General features: G+C 31.4%; 1 protein-coding gene across 1 annotated transcript; it reads right to left on the bottom strand.

Annotated features, from left to right (window-relative positions):
• Window positions 1-205: 205 nt before the first annotated feature.
• On the bottom strand, window positions 206-17,194 carry LOC145319286 (neuropeptide F receptor-like). Its single transcript, XM_080161329.1, has 12 exons — window positions 17,108-17,194; window positions 16,676-16,800; window positions 12,382-12,512; window positions 10,406-10,502; window positions 10,041-10,076; window positions 7,463-7,568; window positions 6,686-6,759; window positions 6,091-6,162; window positions 3,897-3,923; window positions 3,080-3,205; window positions 875-988; window positions 206-556 (listed from the first exon to the last, which is right to left on the bottom strand). The coding sequence occupies exons 1-12, from the start codon at window positions 17,186-17,188 to the stop codon at window positions 454-456; spliced, it is 1,092 nt and encodes a 363-aa protein (XP_080017455.1). The 5' UTR covers window positions 17,189-17,194; the 3' UTR covers window positions 206-453.
• Window positions 17,195-20,592: the final 3,398 nt, after the last annotated feature.

Below are 20,592 nucleotides of genomic sequence, written 5' to 3' on the forward strand. Positions count from 1 at the left end.
GCTACTTTATAACAAAAGTAATTTAAAATATTCAATAATATTAATGAGCCTTTCAGCAAAAGTAAAAGTAATTTATCCGCCAAAATCTACCATTTTCATAGAAAAATATAACACGTTAAAGCTTTCTCATTATGGCTTCGAAACTGATTAATATGAACCAAGTAATAGTGTCTAACTTTTTATCTTTGTGACGTAACAAAAATCCATCTCCTTTTTTAGGGGTTTCCTTTCCCACCTCCCCTCTCATCCTTCGATTTTTGTTACGTCACAAAGATAAAAAGTTAGACACTATTACTAGGTTCATTAATATTCGAAGCCATAATATAATAAAAAAATATGAGGTAGATTGATGGCACGAATAAATAAAATATTATTTACAGAAACTTTTTAAAACTTTGAACATTTTAGAATACAGAATGAATTTCATATTTACAGTTTTTCTCAAAAAAATTATTAAAACTTAGTTTCCACTAGGCATGCAACTCCTTTGTTTGTATTGGAGTTTATATTTGCTGTAGGAGTACGTGAACCAGTTACATATCTGCGAAAAACTTTCCTGAAAATATAAAAAAAATTAAGTTTTTTTAATTGCCAGTCAGGATACATCCTCAAGGCTGAAGATTGTCGGTGCTTTCCCTCAAAGTCGAGCACTAACCCTTCGGCTGTACTCAGTACCCATTATAACCTAACATGACTAAAATTAATAAAAAAATCAATAAAATCTAAACCCCTTTTACTTAAATATATTTCAAAATAGGGTGGATGCGAGGCTCTGTGCTCGACTAAGCATTTTCAGGGAAACTACAAATTTCTTTGTTACAACAATGAGGTAGTCCAATATGCCCAGTGTAATAAAAAAATTGATAGATCTTACCTGAAACCTTTGTTGAAGTATCCATAGATGATGGGATTAGAAACAGAGGACGACATTCCAATAAGATGGAACAAAGCAAACACCACTCTTCCTGATGTGTGCTGCATGTCCAATCTAAAATATAGACGACCTTTTTAAATGGAACAAAACGAAACACCATTCTGCATCTGATGAAACATATATTACATATATTTTGTCTGTATGTAATAGCTAAATTATTCCTATAATAAATTAAGCAATTTCTAGGACTATGAACAGAAAATTACGATTGTTTGATTTTTATCTGATGTTTTATTTAATATAATGACTATAAAGTTCAAAAATATTGTACATTCTGTTCAAAATAAACTAAAGTAAATATCTAATGTTTAAGAATATTATTGCAATAAATACAGTAAACAACATGGAGGATGACAACATCTATAAAAAAACAAAGCTTGCCAATTCAGACTGGACGAACGAACATTGACTATATATAGAGTAACAGCACTAGAATTCGTTAGAAATTAATTTACCAAGGATAAGTACATACTAGCATACTCTTTACTTAAAAAAAAACTGCAAATCGTGTAACAAATCACCATGTTAAATAACGTAAAATAGTCAAAATCGCCACAAAATTAAACTAATAAATTTGACTTTTCTAGCATGCTTAACGAACAGAGCTAGACGCTACGAACCTGCGTTCCGTATCTAAATGTACAGGGTGTTTTAAGAGAAATGCGTTTTTTAAAAACTTAATTAGGCATAGAAAATGAAACGATTATACAAAATACATTATATATTTGGAAAACCTATTTTGGGACATTTATGTTACAAATATTTAAAAAATATTTTTTGAAAAATTATGCCTTAAAAACCGGTTTTCAAAGACCCTAATTTTGAAGATTTATGAATTTAAAGGTTGTGGAAAAAATGTGCACATTTTTAAAATTTAAATTGCGCGGCTTGAATTAATAACAGAATAACGTTATGCTTAACGTTAGAATTGTCATAAACTCTAGTTTTTGGAAATATAAGTGCCATTTTTGTGCTATTTGTAGTTTAGGAGCTACATTGAAAAATGTGTGAAAAGTTTGTAAGTTGGAACATTTTACCACGTATCTCCTAAACTAAACATAGCACAGAAAAGGTTCTTATATATCCAAATACTAGAGATTTTGAAAATTCTGACGGTATGCATAACATTTTTCTACTATTAATACAAGCCGCGCAATTTGAATTTGTAAATGAGGGCATTTTTCCACAACCTTTAATTCTGTAAATCTTCAAAAATAAGGCCTTTGGAAAAACCGGTTTTTAAGGCATAATTTGTAGAAAATAACATTTTTAAATATTTGAAACATAAATGTCCCAAATATATAAAGCATTTTATATAATTGTTTGATTTTCTATGCCTAATTAAGTTTTTTAAAAACGCATTTCTCTTGAAACACCCTGTAGAAAAGCTTCGCTTTTAAATTTTGGTTGCTAGAAAAACCAAAAATTTTGATATTTTTTTATTACAACAACAATGTATTTGGTACTATCATCTTATACAAGCATATTTGATTTTGTACTTTTCAAATAAATAACAGATTAAGTAAAGAAAGAAAATATTCAACTTTCATAACTCGGAGATAATATTTTTAACAGGATGCATTTTTTATAATAATATTATCATAAATAAAAGTTTTGAAATGTTTAAACAAGTTTTATGAAAGAAAATACTGAAATAACATATAAATTTGTCATTAAACGTTCTTCTGAAGACTAACTTACAATAAATACGCAGTTAAAATATAAGTTGTTTAAAAGATTTTTGTTAGATTGCTTGCCATTAAGGGCTCATTATAGTCTTACAAATCCACACCTAACCAAGGAGAATAAAACTTTTAAATGAGAATATTTTCTACATTTAGGGTCAGTCTAATTGTCCGTACCTGGTAGCTCTTTTTGTCAATTAGACATGTTACTTTTTTCCGATCGATTTCAAACTTCCCATTATGATTTTTTGAAAGTTATGTATAATTAAGAAAGCGCACCAATGTAAAAATCATTATCAGAAAGCATGTAAATTTTTAACATAATTTATGGGCTTTTTTATAAAAAGTTTTTGCATATTTCTGTCTGTCTGATATGCTGAACTGCGCTATTGTAAATGTTTTCATCCTTGCTTTTAAGATAAAAAGGTAGAAATAATATGTATGTATTAAAAGCGCTTACCCAAAAAGATGATCCAGCCGAAGGTCCAAGAGAATATTAATGATATTCAAAGGTAACCAGGACAGAGTGAAGACAATTATCACAGTTATCAACAACCTCTGAGTCTTGTACAATCGCAACTTTGATCTAATAAATATAAGTTTTTTATGATTTGATGATAGGTTATACTGGGTATGGCTCCGCATGGCTTAGGCATGGCATGTTTAGAGCATTCCTTGGGGGTTATAAATAGGGAAAAAACTATCCCCCCCCCCCCCCCCTCTTATTTTAAATTTTTTAAGGAGAGGGGTTGAGTTATTAGTGTTCAGCCGCGCTTTGTGTAAAGAAATAATTAATATATGTAAATTAAAGTAGAAAAAATAGGTTAGGTTGTACAAACCCCTTAGACTTAAACCTTTTAAAGACAAATACGAAGTTTCCATCAATCTACGAGTTAGGTTCAGTAGTTCCAGATACTTTAATAGACACTTGAAAACCAACGAATGAAATTCATAAAAAAAAAACAAATTGAAGATATTTATGAAATTCACCTAATAAATTGGATGCCACATGCAAAAATGCTGAGAGTGCAAAAAAGTTGGGTTTTTTTGGGAGAAGAGAAAAACAAATAATGCGAAGTTGCATAGAATACTAGAATGAAAAAAAAAACAATTTACCTAAATTAGAATTATTGCATAAATGTACTACTCATGTTTGTTATTTGCAAGAACAAAGTAAAAACATTAATAGGTAAATTGTGTTTTCAGAAAATCAGAACCAGCAGAAACGACTACGTACAGAGTAGCTTCACTACTAAAATAATATAAATAAATCTTACCTTTGAATATTAGCAGTTTTTAGCCTTCTGAAATAAATAAAGAAATATTATGAATCATATTTTTATTTTATTTACGTAATTCAGTTGTATAAAGTTACATAAAATGAATATAGCATTAAACCATAAACACTTTTAAAAACTTTAAATGAAATATGCCGTTCAAACATATTTGTCAAAGATGCGCTACTTTTGTAAATTTTAAATCTTGTTTTTAACTTAATTACATTTAAATATACACAATTCAGAGAATATTAAAGAAATCAAGTCAGAAATACAAAGAAAGTATTAATTCGGCAACTTTACAGCCAGCAACGGCCAAACGGCTGGTCGCACAGTTTGCATTTGGCCCTTCATAAGAGCCAATAAAACAAGGCCTACATTAGTTATGGAATAGCCAAGCACAGCAAGCGCGCAGTTATAGATAACACGCGTAAAATTAGACTTTCTAGCAAGTTTGCATTCGCTGCGCGATCAATGTACAGTATAATATCTTTACTATTTTTAAATATTTGTAGGCCGTCTTAAACCAATTCTATAGAAGGCGCTGCGGCTAGCCGTTTTGTCGAATTCACTCATTAAAGTGGCCGAATAAATTGCCTATCTTTGCAGGGGCGTCCAAGCTTTTTTTTTTGGGGGGGGTAAAAAATTTTAGGGGGGGGGGTAATTCGTGTTTGGGGGGGGTAAAATGGCGCGCGAAGCGCGCCGAAATTTTTTTTTACCCCCCCCAAAATTTTTACCCCGGGGGTAAAATTTGATTGGGGGGGGTAATTACCCCCCCTAAAGTCTGTTGGGGGGGGTAAATACTCCCCCCAAATCTGTTGGGGGGGGTAATTACCCCCCCCCAAACTAATTTACCCCGGGGGTAAAATTTTTGGGGGGGGTAATTTAATTATGTAAAAAAAGCACCTACCTAATCTATTAAGTTAATAAGTACTATCTTATAACATAAAGTAGTAAGTAAGGTTTATTTGACTATAGCTTCAGATTTCATTACTTTTAATACTGAGTTCTCCTTTTTAGGAAAGCTTCACATAGATCCCATGATGGTTCCACACTATTATAGGTCAATCCTTTGAGTGGTTTTAGGCTATTTTTCTCCTCCCTTTTTACCCTTTAGAAAACACGAGTTCTTAGATGCTAAGGGCGCCACTACTATTCAAATGTATAGTAGTATCTCATTCTTTAGAACATAAAAATACAATAATTAACTCACTAACCAATGAACCAATATGATTTTACTTTAAAGTGAAGCGTCTTATAGGTCCTGGTAAGTTTTATAACTAGTTTTGAGACACCCTGACATCCTCCCAAAAGAAATCGCCTATAGAAATTCTTTTTCATTATTTAATGAAATATTTAATTTAGTTAGGTATCTATTTTATGGAATCTTTAGTGCTTTACAATTACATCATAGATCCCCGGGATGGTTTTAGCCCTTATAAAGGCCCAAGCAAATAAAACATGATCAAACTATTAAATTTTTTGTTATCATGGTTAAGAACTGTTTTAACTGGTTGGACAGTAAAATTTTTTTTTTAAGAACATTCAATTTGGGGTGGGTAAATACCCCCCCCAAAAAATTTTTTTTAAAGAACATTTATTTTGGGGGGGGTAATTACCCCCCCCAAAATGGTTAGGGGGGGTAAATACCCCCCCCAAAATCGTTGGGGGTGCCTACGGCACCCCCAAGGTAGGGGTAATTTTTTTTTGGGGGGGGTATTGTTCACAAAATTTTGGGGGTGCCAAATGGCCCATTACCCCCCCCCTTGGACGCCTATGTATCTTTGTATGTCCGACTTGATCTGAGAATACTATAAAAGTACTGTCATAATTCTCGATTATTTTGACTTTTATATGCATTATAAAAGAGACACATATATTCATATTACATTTACAATAAGTCTTAATTTTAGAGGGGGAAATTAGGGGGTAACGCAGCTACTTTATAGATATTCCCATGCTAATGTACTGGGACGTTCAAGGTGGGGGGGTAAAAGGGTCTATTTGATTTGAAAATGTATTGAATTTTATCCTCCCCTCCCACCCCACTTCCTTAAAAGATAAGGATATGTTTAAAATCTGACAGTAAGCTAAGAACATGTAAATTGTCTCAGACGCAATTAAATACGGAATAACTCTAACTATAGAGTATCTGCTCTTATAAGATAAATATTTTTGAAATAAAATATGGAACCTGTTAATTGAACAATGAGCTAAGGAAATGATGAGGGATGGTAGAACTAACTGTACACCAAAAATAACAATACTGAAACAGAATAAAAATATTTTTATATTGAATGCAATGTACCAGTTATTTTTTACTCAATTTTTAAAACTACGAAAGAGAAAATATACAAAAAGTTGTCAGAATTGCATATAAATTAATCTAACCTTCTTAGATAATTAAAAAAAATTTTGCAGTGATCTGAAGTGATAGGACATCGGATAATCATAAAATGATATACATCAAAATACGACCATGGGGGGCGATAAAGTGATAATAACTGTCTCAAAGTATTTGGGGGATAGGAAAAAGATTTTTTTTGTGCTTTTTCAGTTCAAATTTTTCATCCACTTAATAAACAAAGAAAACTTTATATACACAAGTACACAAAGTTTTGAGCCTGTAATTAAATCTTTAGGGATTAGCATGATTTACACTCCAATGTAACCTCAACCTATGTATTTTTGCTATAGGTAATAGGTATGCCTATGTGACGAATTTCTTTTCTATAAGCTTTTAGTAAAATAAAATAAAAATTTCTTTATTTTTTTTAAATAAAAATTACCTATAACACAATCTTCCATGTGGAATATCCCAATGTTCGCCACAATAGTTTCGCTCAAGTACTTGACCTCCAAACTTAAAAAGATATTTTATTTTAGATAGAGAAGAAAGATATTTTTAATCGTATTTTCAAAATATTGATCATGCTGTAATGGATATTCCAAATATTTGTTGTAGAATAATCTATTCCCGTATGTACAATATTACAAAAAGGCAATACATATGTTTGAATTAGAAAATTATTTTTAAATGCAGCATAGATTACTGTCTTAAATACGATAAACCAAACATCGCAGCCATTTGAAATTTAATATCAAAGCCGTCTGTAACTTGATAGATTTTCGGTATTTTAAAATTGTCCTGTCGATTTCAACCCTAGCATGATGATTCCTGCAACAGTTGCCAAAATGTTGCAATTAAAGAATCACATTAATAAAGTCCTGAAAATGAAAAGTATACTGTATGATTTAATAGATTCGTTTTTATGGATGTTGTCATCCTTGTTATATAGTAAGTATCAGAGAGAAAGGGGACATTGGGCTGTTTATACACTAGTCCTCAATGTTTTATAACAATGTTTTCTTATTCGTCGTCGTAAAACCTTTAAGGACTTTAAATGAATTTTTATTGGTTGGTTCAGTTTAATGTTAAAATTTTAAACCACTATTTGTAATATACAGAGAGATTAATTTTGTGAATCATCATTGGGGATGTACATCACTTTATCGACCATTGTCTTATCCCTTTATATCTCTGAGTATTTATAATAAAAACTTACTGGTATATCATGAGTGACCACCTTCATGGTGAATGTCATGGGTAGAGCACAGAGGCCGGCCATGGCAGCACAACACACAACGGCCAGCTTAGTTCGCAAGCTCTTACTAAAAAATAGATCTTTTAATGAATTGTGTTGGCAACAAGAAAAGGTTCATGTAGATCACATTTAGTTCAGTTGGCTGTAGAAGGAAGTTGTTGGGGGAAGGGGTAAATTGTGGATTGCACCCCCCCCCCCCCCCCCCCTGGTTCTTGAAAATTGTCTATATCGGCCTAAAACTAAAAACTATACTATATTGAAACATCCAAGGTCAAGTCAAAATAGTAAACCGTCCCCCAACCCCTTTAGAATTAGAAGTAGTATGTTTTAAAAAATTGGGGCTTCGCGCACCATATCATCAATCCATTTCAGAAAGTTTTAAAAAACCTGTGTACGACACTGCTTTAGTCTGTGTTTTTATAAATATTATATCATACTCTTTCCAAGTAACAAAAAAATGTACAATATGTAAGTATCTAATTTTAAAAAGTACAGTTTCTATGCTTTATGTAAACTTCACCTTTACTTAATATTTGCTTACAATGTTAAACTAAATTTGCAATGAGAGGCAAAACATTTGTTTCTTTCCCATACAAAACTGATGTGCCATCAATTCTGCTAAATGCATGATATTATAAATCTAGAGGATCGCAAATTATTACTACAGCATACACTTCCCCATTCTATTTTAATAATGAAACAAAATCCTTTAATTTATTTATCTTATATTTTTTGCTGAGGGTATAAACTCTTTGCAGATTTGATTATATGCAGAAATGATGAAACTCTACAAAAAAAATAGGAACATTTAGTAACATATAACATGTGCAAATTTTCACCGGTTAAGAATTTATTGTCCTTTCATTTTTTTAGATAAACTAATTATCTTTATAAACTAATTATAAGAACGGAGATGATCCCTAAAAGTTCCTAGCCTACGTAAATTTTATTAAAAATATTGAAGTTGGATCTAGTTCAGTTCATGGTTAAATGTTCCTGGTAACGATCATGAACAAAATTTTAACCGACAAACAGAGGCTTACAAATAGTTTGAAATAGCCATTTCTCAGTTGTGTACAGTTATCTCGCAGCGAATATAAATGTTCGAAAAGACTTAATCTACGCGTGTTTTTTTTGTAGATAAGCTTTTTCTGTGCATCAATGAAACTTAACTATTCATGATTATCTATTGACCTTCTTATGATGCTTATAACGATGTACAGGCATAACATGTCGATTAGTCGTTAGGCCGCTAACAGTCTTTAGAGTTCAACTATTTTAGGAGATAATCGTTACCAGGAACATTGTAACGTAACATTGTAGCACGACCGGAAGGGAAAAATAAATTTAATGATGATCTTTTTTTAAAAAAATCAGCTGTCTATCCACAATTTATCCAAAAGCGTTCCGAACTAACGTACATACAAGGTGTATAATAGAGTAGCTTCGCTACTAATATGCACAATAAAATTGTCAATTAAGGAATCAAATGTATACTGTGACGAACTTTACAATTAATAGGTTTCTTCTTTATTCAGCATTTTTCTCCAAATTAGTTCTTAATTTGCATCGTATATCAATTCCGTTTACCAATATGAATCAACAGTTTGGAAAGTGGCGATGCTACTCCTAGTTTACGTTTGCTTTTCATTTAGATTTACTCAGCTGCTATATAAGGAAGGCACCTTAAATTTGTTATTATGTCTTTTTTTTAAACTTTATTTGTACACTAGCGACTGCGTCCCTAGTTAATAGGAATATTCGAAGTGATATGTTAGGGCAACGACTTTTTTATTTAAAAAAAAACAGCCTAAAAACTTAATGTTATTCTTGCTGCGCTACTTTTGAATATACATAATTGTCCTTGTCTCTCTATCTTAGTTTCCTACCAATAAATAAATATGCGAAAAATTTCTTTTCATTGTATTATCTATCTTTAGTACCAGATGCACCCCTAACTTCCAAAAACTCTATTTCAAACGGATAGAGTAAGCCGAGAGATAGCCTAAAACAATCCCAATTAGCTTAAAACCATCCTGCGTATTTGAAGTTTCAATTAAAGTGAGAACGCAATCAGTTTAATAGTTATCAAAATCTAAAGCTACAGAAATATACAAGAAACTATACTACTTTATTAAATACTAGCGGCTTCGCCCCTAGCCTCTGTGGGCTTTGCCCAAAAAGGTAATTATAAAAACTGTGGTGGTAGTATTGCAGCACCAATTTTTTAATTACCTGCTTCAAAAAAAAACAGTGGAGTTTAAATAACCTAGCTAAAAAAATGGGGTGGATTTTTTTGTTTTTGGAGGTGTTGGAGGTGTTCCATCCCCCAAGAAAATAGCCTAAAACCACCACAGGACCAGTAGATATATTATCTGAAGAGTAGAATCCAATCGGTTCAATGGTTACCGAGATCTTAAGCTTCAGACGGACGGACGGACAGACATCAAGCTACTTTGTATTATAGATAATCTAGAGCAAAGTATTTCTTCAATAGTTGTTTGTACTTTGTACGTCATGTTAAAACTAAAATAACTACCTGGCTTTGTTGGAACTGTGCACAATGATGCGATGCCTACATAGAAAATAATACAAGTAAGTTTAAAATAACAATGAAAAAACTGAGATAAAAAATTTTTGGGTTGAATCAGCTTAATTAGAATTTATATTGGGCCTTCTTAACAGAAAGGTTACCCTCACACCCATTTGGTCGAAGCCACTAGTTGTCATGATATAAAAGTAACAGGATGTCTATCTGCCTATGATTTACAGTGAAGCTTTATATAGGTCTTATTATATTTTTTACTCTCTTTTAAAAAATAAAATTGAAAGGGAATGGTGCCCACCACCCCCCATTTCTCTCAAGTGTCCCTAGAGACTAGTTACTACATAAATGAAGCTTACCTATCCAACGAAATACAGATGATAAGAAAGGTTGACATAAAGGTGAGAAAGATTGGAGAAAATCCAGTCATAACACACATCAACCGTCCGAACACACCTAGGATAAGTTTTCTAAAAGATTTGTAATAGTTTTCCTCGTATTCATTCGAAACCGATTCTAATCCATACGAAAAAAAAACTATGTCTAGCATCGTATTATATCCAGTTTTCAACGAATATAAAAATGTACGATCATAAGAACAAAACCAGTTTTTTAGCCCCAAGGTGCTTATAATTGTACGCGCTTATATCCGCGCAAAGCTGTTTATAATACGATGCGAGAAATAACTATTCTCATATTCATTCAAAACCAATTAACATCCAGTGGATTAGAAATTATATCTGGCATCGTATTATATCCAGTTTTCTATGAATATAAAAATGTACAATCATAGGATTAAAACCAGTTTTTTAGCCCAAAGGTGCTTATAATTGTACATTTTTATATCTGCGGAAAGCTGTTCTTAATACTATGCGAGAAATAACTAATCTCAAAACCAAATAATATCCAGCGGATTGGAACCGGTCCTCATCCATACGAAAAAAATATATCTGGCATCGTATTATATCCAGTTTTAACGAATATAAAAATGTACAATCATAGGATTAAAACTAGTTTTTTTTAGCCCGTGCCTTCGGCATCTCAGGCCTAAAGAAAACTGATTTTAATCTCATAGTTGTACATTGTATATCCACGGAAAGCTGTTTATAATACGATTCGATAAAAAAAAACTATTACATCAACATTATACACAATATTATGGTAGATATTATATCAATAATATGTCAGCGATATCCTCTTTTATTCAGGAATTTAAGAAATGGGTCCATTTGCTCATATTTTACTAATTAATTTTACTTTCTTAAAATTTAGCCAGCAAAATATGATAATTACATTGCAATGGATGACAACATCCAATAAACGCGAAGCTTTTAAGTAATTAAAGATTATTCTAACATATAAAGTTTTTAGATTTTTTAGCTTTGATTACATAGGCAAAGTTATTCATGAATTTTAAATTTGTATGGCGATTCTTACTTATTAAACTTTGCAATGTGATCTCTCTGTTAGGAATAGATGAATGAATAGACATACAAATTAGCTTCGCTCATAAAAATTAGTACAAGGTTAATTTGATATTTAATAATTATGATTTTAATTAACATAAATATGAGAAGCATTGTAAAATTTGTGCGCAGTTTGTTATAAAAATGTATTACTTAAGGAATGTTATATCTTTAAAATGAAAACGTATATTTAAATGATTTATAACATTTTTTTTTATACATATAAAATTCAATTTTGAAATAAAGGAACTTGCGGGAGGTTACCTAACTCCATATGTCAATCTTTGTTTATCTAATAGTCTAAAAGAAGTCTTTCTGACTGTCTATCTGACTGTCTATCTGACTGTCTATATGACTGTCTATCTGACTGTCTATCTGACTGTCTATCTGACTGTCTATCTGACTGTCTATCTGACTGTCTATCTGACTGTCTATCTGACTGTCTATCTGACTGTCTATCTGACTGTCTATCTGACTGTCTATCTGACTGTCTATCTGACTGTCTATCTGACTGTCTATCTGACTGTCTATCTGACTGTCTATCTGACTGTCTATCTGACTGTCTATCTGACTGTCTATCTGACTGTCTATATGACTGTCTATCTGACTGTCTATCTGACTGTCTATCTGACTGTCTATCTGACTGTCTATCTGACTGTCTATCTGACTGTCTATCTGACTGTCTATCTGACTGTCTATCTAATTGTCAACATGACTTTCTATCTCACTGTCTATATCATTTCTTATCTCACTGTCAATCTACATAACTATCTATCTAATTGTCTATCAGCTGTCTATCCGACTGTATATCTTTCTTTTTATATGTCTGTCTTTCTTTGTCTGCCTTTCTATCTAACTAAATACAGTACCTCTTCCCAGTATCCAGCTAGAAGTTGAGATCTGCAGCAAGGTTGCTGGTGAAGCCAGACTGACCAACAGACAGTCGGATATCGCCAGAACCGCAATGTACGCGTTACTTTCTGTTCGCAGCGATGGGGTTCTGAAAACATTTTTGTCTTAATTCAAATCGGTATTTTTTCACTTTATATACTATTTTTTTATACTTCTCTTAAGCAATTACTTTTTTGTTAATAATGACTGTCAAATGCTAATTAAATTTATAAAGAAATAAAAGTTTTAAAATTTAATACATTGTTAATAGTTATTTCTCGCATTGTATTATAAACAGCTTTCTGCGAATATAAAATGTACAACTATAAGATTAAAACCTAAGCAAATGATAGTGAATATGAGTGAGTGCGTAGGAATGATTATAGATCATTGTACTTCATAATCAAGGAAAGCGTAGCAAATCTACTTAAACTACTAAGTAGTGACAGACAATCGGACATAACCCTAGCAATAAAAAAGTTACACTACTAAAAATTTCCCGCAATTTTTAATAATTGTTTCTGTAACAAAATTATAGAACAAAAACCATTCAATAATAGCTTTTTTAGAATTTCAGGGTTTTTTTGCAACAAAGCTACTCGATAATTCACTTTGTTAGTATGTCTTTCTGTCCGTCAGTCCGTACCGCAATTCAAAATAATTTTTTTGTGATGATTCCGTTTATGATCATCTATTTTATGATTTACCTAATCCGTCGGTCTGTCAGTCATGCAACAAAAGCATAAATATTAACACAAATAAGATAGACCTGAAAGTTGCGTGATTTTTCCAATAAATTTATCCTTTAATTGTGAATAGTTGACATCTGCTTTCTCAGTCTCTTTGTCCGTCTTTCCATCTATGATTTGCTGTGCTTTGCTATTTATGAATGTTGTCATCCAAGTTAGAATACATATTACGTAGAAGGAGTAATCTCATTCATGAATATAACAAGAACTATAACATCCACAATTAGCAAATCTTCTATATCCTTACGAAAAAAGTAGCAAGAGTTCTGCTGATATTGTTCTGCTTTACAGTGAGTTATAGCTAATTGCTCTGATGAAACAACTTTTCCAATTAAACCCAGCTGACAGACAAACTAATGGACATTTGGTGAAACTATAGAGTAGATTTGCTACTCAAAAAGATTATTAATAAATTTAGTGAATAAAAATAATTATCTGTTACAATAGGTATCACATGTAATTATCTGTTTGTCATTAATGGTTTTGACATATTATTCTATAATTTTGCAGGAAGGGAGGGTACATTGGACTGTTAATTACCAGGGAGTAAGGGAGGGGACAATGGATAGAATATTCAATTTTTAGGAGTCTCGGACTTTGGGTAATGGCTTAAAGGGAATGTGCAAGAATTGAGCATGTTCTGACTGACTTTGGGTACTAGCGTATCATTGCCGCTAACTCGCTGAGTTAGTTTTGAATATAGCAGACAGAAAAATTGTTATGATTAGCAATTTTTTTTTCTTCAAAAAATATCATTGCATAGATAAAAACTTTATTGTGATATTTGTGTAATAAACAATCTAAGAACCCTTAAATTTAATTCTTGTATATAGTGGCATTTTAAAATCTAGGAATATGGGGTGAACGAGTTCCAGGGAGATTTTTCTAGAAATCAATTACAGAATGGTTACGTCAGCCTGATGTACAGAAAATTAAATTTTTAAAAGAATGCTTTTTTTCTTAGAACTTTTTTCTTATTTTGTATTTTTTTAAATATGATTAACACACCCTTTGCAATTTTCTTCAAATTTTCTGGGTAAATCTGGATTTCATGGCCTTTCAGCAAAAACTCTTAAATTGAATTAATTGCCCATTCTCCCCTCGATTTTGATTAAGTTTTCTTTTTGTTTGTTTGAAAACTTTGAGTACACTTTTTAATTTTAATTGATTGATTACCTAAGTGGAGTGTCCAAATGCCTTTGTCAATAATTTTAATATACAGGAGGGGTAATTTAGTTTAACATAATTGTGGATTTATATAAATGCATCCATTGTCCTATGTCTTATTCCTTTAGATTCCTGATTTTTTTCTCTCTGGTATTACGTTTAAAAGCAGTCAAAGGGATAGTCGTAATAACAATTTGTAATTTTAAATTATTTTATTCTAAAAAGGTCTTTCAATTCATGTTCCATTTTTAGTTTAATGTGATTAATTAGTAAATGTGAAAAATTCTTTGCTAACATAAAGAATTAGTTTTGAACTAAAAAAGGATCAAATATCAACCCCATCCCACCTATCTAACCTAAACATTATAAAAAAAAGAACTAAGGCATATAAAACATGATTTTTAATAAAAAGAAATATAAAAAAAAACTTAAACTTGTATTTGAATGTTTTAAAAGTAGAAAAATCAAGGAGAACAATTTGGTGAAAAACACATTTATCCTTGAAATCTTTTAATGTATAGCAGAATGTGTTTGACAGTTTAGTTTTCTTTCAAGTATTTCAAGTATATCCTTTTAATGTTTTAAATTTGAGGTTGTCAAAACTAGTTTAGTTATGGTTAGACTATAGTTAATAATTAATTCATTTTTCACACATTTTTCTGAGTCTTATATTTAGGTTTCCGAAAATCAGGCAATGGACGATAAATTGATGTAAATTTCCAATGATGATAAACTAAATTTCCCTCTGTGGATAAAAATCATTGGTTTAACATTACTAGTTTGGAAACAACCAATCAAAATTCACTAAAAGTGCTATGCCCAAGTTTTTAAGCTAATGAATAAGATTGAAAAAAAAAAGATTTGTAATTTACAGTTAAATGTCCCATCATTCTGAAAAAAAATTGCAGAATACTAAATTTCAATTAAATTTTTTAAAACAGTATAATTATAATATTAAAATTTTGATTTATTTACTCTTACTTATTATATCATATTTAGTGAAAATTGTTTCATGACAAAATTTTCTAACAGAAAAATAATTGACCATTAAATATTAATAAATTTTGGAGAAAAAAAAAAGATAAATTACCAACTTCACTCTAAAGTTAGCAAAACTAATATATTTTATTACTTAATACTTATACAAAAACTGTAAGTCTAATTTTACTTTGAAATATTAATTGTTCATTAGACTTTTTATTTAAAAGAACAAGAATTCTGTTCGGGCACTAATGGGAAATTCAATTTTATCTCTGTAATTGGCAAAAATATTGCAACTATCATTCACTGGCAAATTTCACATTCAATAGTAAATCCATGGCTGGCCAAAACAGATTCTCATTTTTATACAAATGTCAAAATACATCCAATTATGATATATTTATATGTATATCCTTAGATTAATAGATATTTAATGTCAAATTCTAAAAAGTCATGAAAACAAAACAAAAAACATTGTGATATATAGAAAACATAGAAAGGAAGAAAACGCTTTTAATTAGGTAATACAAAATATCTACACATTTTAGTTGGTTACGCCTTATCATCATAGAAATCAATATTTCCCCCAAAAAATCTTTGAACGTTCGAAAGACAAGCAACGTTTTAGAGAATTATAACTTCTGATCTGACATCTAAGTTGAATCTGAAAAGGTTTCTATCCTACTTTGATATTCATACGCAATTTTATTTCATTTTTATCACGCAAAGTAGAAAATATTCAACCTTTTATGTCGAACGTAGTAAAAGTGTCTGACTAAGATTATGACGTCAAAAAAATTAACCAATGAGAGGCCACTATAAATTTTACCATTGGTCAATTAAAGTGTATTCTGGCCTCTCATTGGTTATTTTTTTTATGTCATAATCTGAGTCAGACACTTTTACTAGGTTCTTTTATGTCTTATATTTTAAAAAGGACACTTTTTTAGTTTTTCTCTGATATTTTATATGGTTTTCAGGTTGTCTGCTAAATTAATAATATATTGAAATATATCTAAAAAAATATTTATATAGTTTTGAACTAACTGGTATTTGGGATTAAAATTTTGAATGAAGCTTTTCTATTTTTTAGTCCTGTATGTAAGTATATGACACAAGAATGTGTGGATACTAAACTTTTTTATTGTCAGTTGCCATCTGCATCCTTGAGTGTTATTTGGGAGAGGTAGCAATCACCCCCCCCCCCCCCCCCAATTAGTAATCGCCCCTAGATCCCCTTCCCCCCTCCAAAAAAATCTGTTTATTTAAAACTAAATTTAAAATGGGATATTGGACTGACTCCTTCCCCAAGGGAGGCCCTTGATGACGTAACCGCTAGTATCCTCACATTATCCTCAAAGCAGATTCAAATTACCTGACAACTGCAACGATGACCATACAGTTACCGACTAGGCCGACTATAGCGGTCAACATGTACATGAGGGCAAGGAAGAGGGCTAGCCCACTAGGCAGAGCCAATGACAGGCTTGACGTTAACTCCTAAATAGATTTGATAAAGGTAACAGGATTGTGATTGTCTGTCTTGTGTTCTCATTTACGGTCAACATTCTCACAGAATATGGAAACTAATATTGGGGAGGGAAGATAAATAACCCCAAGCAAAAATAATGCCCCCCCTTTTTTCTATTTTTTCTTTCTTTTAAGAATTAAAAGTGCATAGGACCGCAGCCTCTAGTAATTTTAAAAATGTATATCAATATATGCATAACAGAGCATTTGGATTATAAAATATTATTAACTTAAATAACATAGCTGCTCTATAGCTTTCATAATATGTTGTTCCTACCTTTAATTGATAGTCTTCCAAGGCCTGGTTAGCTGCAATACTTGCCAGCTTGTCGAGAATTTTTGTTACATTGTCAGGCATTCTCTGAAATGTAACATATGAGTCGGCTGCTATTTAATTTAGATGACTGCTTTTTAGTTAAGATTCAATTGGCCGTAGAGTATTAACATTAGCTAAAGCTATATGTCTACCTGTTATCGGCAGCTATAATTTTTGGTTCTTTACCTCAAAGAGCCAACTGAGTAATGACCCCCCACCTCCCTCGTACATTTTTTTAAAGATTGAGGTTGATTTTTTCCTATGACAATAACTGAATATGATTTAATTAGATTATTTTAAGTAAACTTTTTGCTTTAAAAAGTTTTAATTAGAACATATATTTAATAAAGAGAATTATATAAATTAACGTTTTGGGTATTTTTCATAAAATAATATTTTAGATAATTGTACTGAAATTAATGAATATGTATTAAATTAAAGCTATGAAAAAATCTAAAGGTACACACAGTGCGTTCGAAGATGCTTTGACTTTTGTGTCAGAACCAAAATTGGGACATAGTGCATTTCATTACTTTAGGTTAGGTAACTTCATTTCACTTTTCAATAAAATCTAAAATGCAGCGGTTTTTGAGAAAATTAGATTTGAAAATTTTTAGTTCAATTTTCATCCGCTAGAAGTTGCCGCAGAATCATGACAAGAAAAGCAAAGAATATTTATTTAAAATGCTATTATGAAGTTTTTCATAAAACCTCTCTATATATGATTTATTTAAGACTGAATTTCCGTGACCTTAACAAAGCAACTGATAAAAATGGCCATGAATCAACTCACTTCAGGAGTGGTTTTATGAAGAACTTTATAAAAGCAAAGTTGTTCAAAATTTTAAACAAATAATATTTTCTTTCCTTGTCATGATTATGCAGTAAGTCCTAGCGGATAAAAATTGAACTTGAAATTTTCAAATCTAATTTTCTCAAAAACCGCTGCATTTTAGATTTCATTGAAAAGTGAAATAAAGTTACTTAACCTAGGGCAATGAAATGCATTATGTCCCAATTTAGGTTCCGACACAAAAGTCAAAGCACCTTCATACGCATTGTGCACACTAGAGCTAAAAAGTTCTTAAGAGATTAAATGAAAACAAAGCTCCATGGACTTACTTACTTACCGAAAATATAGAGAAGTAACGTACCAAGACATTTATCCATTTATCTTTCTGTAGGACAAATACATCCTATAAATAAATGATATTATCTTTTTCAATTAAAAGTTATAACATGAAAGAAAAACTAGGATAGTTATAATTATTTTTGGCAAATATCTATTACACAAGTGATGTCCGTCTGACTGTCCTTACATATGTTCATTAGTTTCTTAATATCTTGCAAATTCTTCAACCGATTAGTTTGTGCTTTTCACGCAAAAAATGCCTCCAAAACAAAAAATAAAGGTTAAGAAGTTCAAGTCAAATTGCATGATGCAGATTGATTTTGGTACTTTTATTGAATTATAATTGGTTGGTTCCAAACAATAAGAAGTGTCCAAACTTTTCAAATGATAATTGTAAATGGTAATTTTGTTGAACATCACATCAGGGATGTACATTATTGTTTTTTGTCTTATCCCTTTAGATCCCTGAGTTTTAGGATATTCATAGGGTAAGGTCTAGCCCTTCATCCTGAGATCTAGGAAAATATCTTTTCAAAAATATTGTTTTAGCTAGGTTTTAGGCTATTTTTTGTACGTGAAGAAAAACCTCCTACAAGCTAACCTCTTGCTAAAAAATAAGTTAGTTATAGAATAGTTTGAACATATAATAATATAATACAAAGGATAATAACATTACTTAAATTCTTATCACGCTATGCACACATGTTACTGGTAATTTACCTTCAACTTAAATTGGACCACAAAATAGCTTTTGTAAAGATGTTTATATATAAGGGGGATCGGAGGTATGTTATGTGGTCCAAGGAATCCACAGGGTAGAATTTTCATTCAAATTTTATTTATTTTAGTATTGTATGCATTAAAATTATTTTTTTGTTTTTCCTTTAAGATATTGGCAACACTGTACATAATAAGGTCTCCTTTTTAGGGAAGCTTTAAATATTCCTGGGATTGTTTTAGGCTTTCATTTTAAAATTTCAGTGATATTAACTGTGCTTAGCTTTTTCCAAAACTAGCCTTTACATTTTTTGTCTCATTTGGCTTTGCTCTAAGGCTGGTGGTGTGGAGGTAGTTTAGGTGACTCCCCGTAACTAGATATTTGGGCATAATGAAATAAGTGAGGGGTTGGCCTATATTCCTGTATTATATTCCTAAAACAGAACAAATATAAAGCTTATTATATGAAATTAATCAAATTTAACTCTTTGGTTGAGAGATCCAAGGTTTTTAAAAGAAAAAGTAAAAAAAAAGATTTTTTGCTAGGAGTTTTTTTTCTTGGGAGGGTGGAGCCAGGTACCCTCCCCCAAAATAGTTATAAAATTTCCCTGGAACTGAATCATCACTGAATAGAAGAACTATATTGAAACTAGCTGTTAGCAAGATCCTTTGGTACATACACACAGACAGACACAAATATATACTAATACTTTAAAAAAGGTTGGCTAAATCAGAAGATTTGTGAATAATACATCTATAATACAAAGTAGAACGATATCTCTCTGTATGTCTGTTTGTTTGTTTGTATTAAAGGATCTCAGGGTTTTCCTGAACAGGGTAGCTTCTCATAGGTCCCTTGAAGGTTTATAACTATTTTGGGGGAGGGTACCACCAGCCTCCCAAGAGAAATCGTCCCTAGAAAAAAATCACCTGCACCAAAAAAAATATTTAAAAAATGGGTTTAGGAATCAACTACCCCCCCCCCCCTCCACAAGTGACCCTAGAGGCCTCTAAGGGCGAAGCCGCTAGTATGCTATAAATGACAATACACTAACACCGTACAGATGCAACTAATTGAACCATTTTTTTTCATTTCGGTAGCAGAGGAACATTAGGTGAAAGAAGAGAAAAAGGGAGAGAAATTTTACATTAGGAGATAGTATTAGGGAGAAACAGAGAGAGAGTGAGAAAGAGAGGGGGTAGGGGAAAAGATTTATTTTTAATGAGAGAATGGTGGGCGAAAAAGCCACCTCTTATAAGATCTAGCGGACTACAGAAACTTTGTCGAAGTAATACCGGTGTTAAAACTTATACCAGACCGAAAACGGTCAAAGATACGTAGATGTTCATACAAAAAAGATCTATCATAGAATGAATAACATATGCATGCATCTTATGCAATACAATGGCGGTTATAAAAGGCCTCTAGGGGCACTTAATGGAAGGAAAAGTCGACCTTTTAAAGTTATTAGAAGAAAAAGTGAAAAATGGAGGGTTTTGCATTTTTTTTAGGGCGATGTCTTAAGTTGTTATAGCCCTTCCCTTAACCTATGAGGAGCTTCACTGTAAATGTTAACCATATCAGTTAAATGGTTAA

This window comes from Acartia tonsa, chromosome 5, assembly GCF_053477335.1.
Source record: "Acartia tonsa isolate MP-2025a chromosome 5, ASM5347733v1, whole genome shotgun sequence".
Lineage (NCBI taxonomy): Eukaryota > Metazoa > Arthropoda > Copepoda > Calanoida > Acartiidae > Acartia > Acartia tonsa.

What these genes read in the sequence shown, in the direction of transcription:
- LOC145319286 (XM_080161329.1), bottom strand. Translation starts at nt 17,188, where the DNA reads ATGCCTGACAATGTAACAAAAATTCTCGACAAGCTGGCAAGTATTGCA. An exon ending in GTCATCGTTGCAGTTGTCAG is followed by an intron (nt 12,513 to 16,675) that starts GTAATTTGAATC and finishes AAATGTTTTCAG; the next exon opens with AACCCCATCGCTGCGAACAG. An exon ending in TAGCTGGATACTGGGAAGAG is followed by an intron (nt 10,503 to 12,381) that starts GTACTGTATTTA and finishes AACTTATCCTAG; the next exon opens with GTGTGTTCGGACGGTTGATG.